Consider the following 959-nt stretch of genomic DNA (forward strand, 5'->3'; position numbering starts at 1 on the left):
TGGGGGATGCGGGGGACTCCCCGGGGGGCAGGGCGGAGCCGGCCCTCCAGGAACAGCAGCCTCGGCTTTGGGGTTAAAAATAGCGCTCCCCGAGCAGGGAGCGCAGGGAAAGGCACATTCTCCACTGCTCCTTCCCTGTCCCGCACAGTGCGGCCCTCGCACGTTCCCTGGAAAACAGGAGCCCCTTCCTGCGCTTCCTGCCCTGCTCCGGGCTGCGGGGCCCCGGCACCGACCGGCGGTTTGTCCCGGTTTTCTGGGAAAAACGAGGATCTGGGGATGCCCAGGGACACCGAGCCCCCGGCGCAGTCCCCGGCTCACCTGATGAAGTAGCAGCAGAAGATGAGGCTGAGCACAAAGATGAAGATGCCGGTGCCGAAAATGACCATGTAGATGTTGAGGGGCAGGTCCTGGAAGGTGATGGGCGGCATCGTACAGGGTTTAGTGGGATAAATCAGCCCCAGGCTGCAGGAGCACCCTTGGCAGGAAGAGAAATGAGAGAAATTCAGCGTTTAGGTGAAAAGGAGGTGAAGAAGATGCGCTGAGAGAGCACAGAGAGCCTGGGCTGGCTCCGTCCCCTGTGGAGTTTGCCAAGTGGGCAAAAAGCAGCACTAAGACATCGTCCTGTGCCCGGTGAGGTGAGAGCTCCCCTGGAAGAGCAGCAGCCCCTCAGAGCAGCTCAGCTGCATTTCCACAGCCACCAGCCCCTTCTGCAGCAGCTGCAGGAGCAGCAGGCCCCGGGATTTCATCTCCGGGGGAATACACGGAGGCTGGAAAGGGATTTAGGGAAGGACGAAGCTAAAAACCAGCCTGAAAAACAGCAACAGTTGGCGGCTGCCATCGCCCCAGGAGGAGCAAGCGGCTGCTTCGGCCTCGGCGTGGGGAGAGGCGCTGGGGTCACTGAGCACCGGCTGACCCCGTCCCCTGTCCCCGCAAAGCCACGGGGGCCGCCCCACGGGCCC

General features: G+C 62.8%; 1 protein-coding gene across 1 annotated transcript in view; it reads right to left on the bottom strand.

Annotated features, from left to right (window-relative positions):
* RNF122 (ring finger protein 122) overlaps nucleotides 1–875 on the bottom strand; it is a 1,697-nt gene extending 822 nt beyond the window's left edge. The window contains exon 1 of the mRNA XM_017731955.1: nucleotides 319–875. Within this exon, the coding sequence (XP_017587444.1) occupies nucleotides 319–428 (110 nt within the window). The 5' untranslated portion in view covers nucleotides 429–875. The remainder of the gene's footprint in view (nucleotides 1–318) is intronic.
* Nucleotides 876–959: the final 84 nt, after the last annotated feature.

This window comes from Corvus brachyrhynchos, unplaced genomic scaffold (assembly GCF_000691975.1).
Source record: "Corvus brachyrhynchos isolate BGI_N302 unplaced genomic scaffold, ASM69197v1 scaffold150, whole genome shotgun sequence".
Lineage (NCBI taxonomy): Eukaryota > Metazoa > Chordata > Aves > Passeriformes > Corvidae > Corvus > Corvus brachyrhynchos.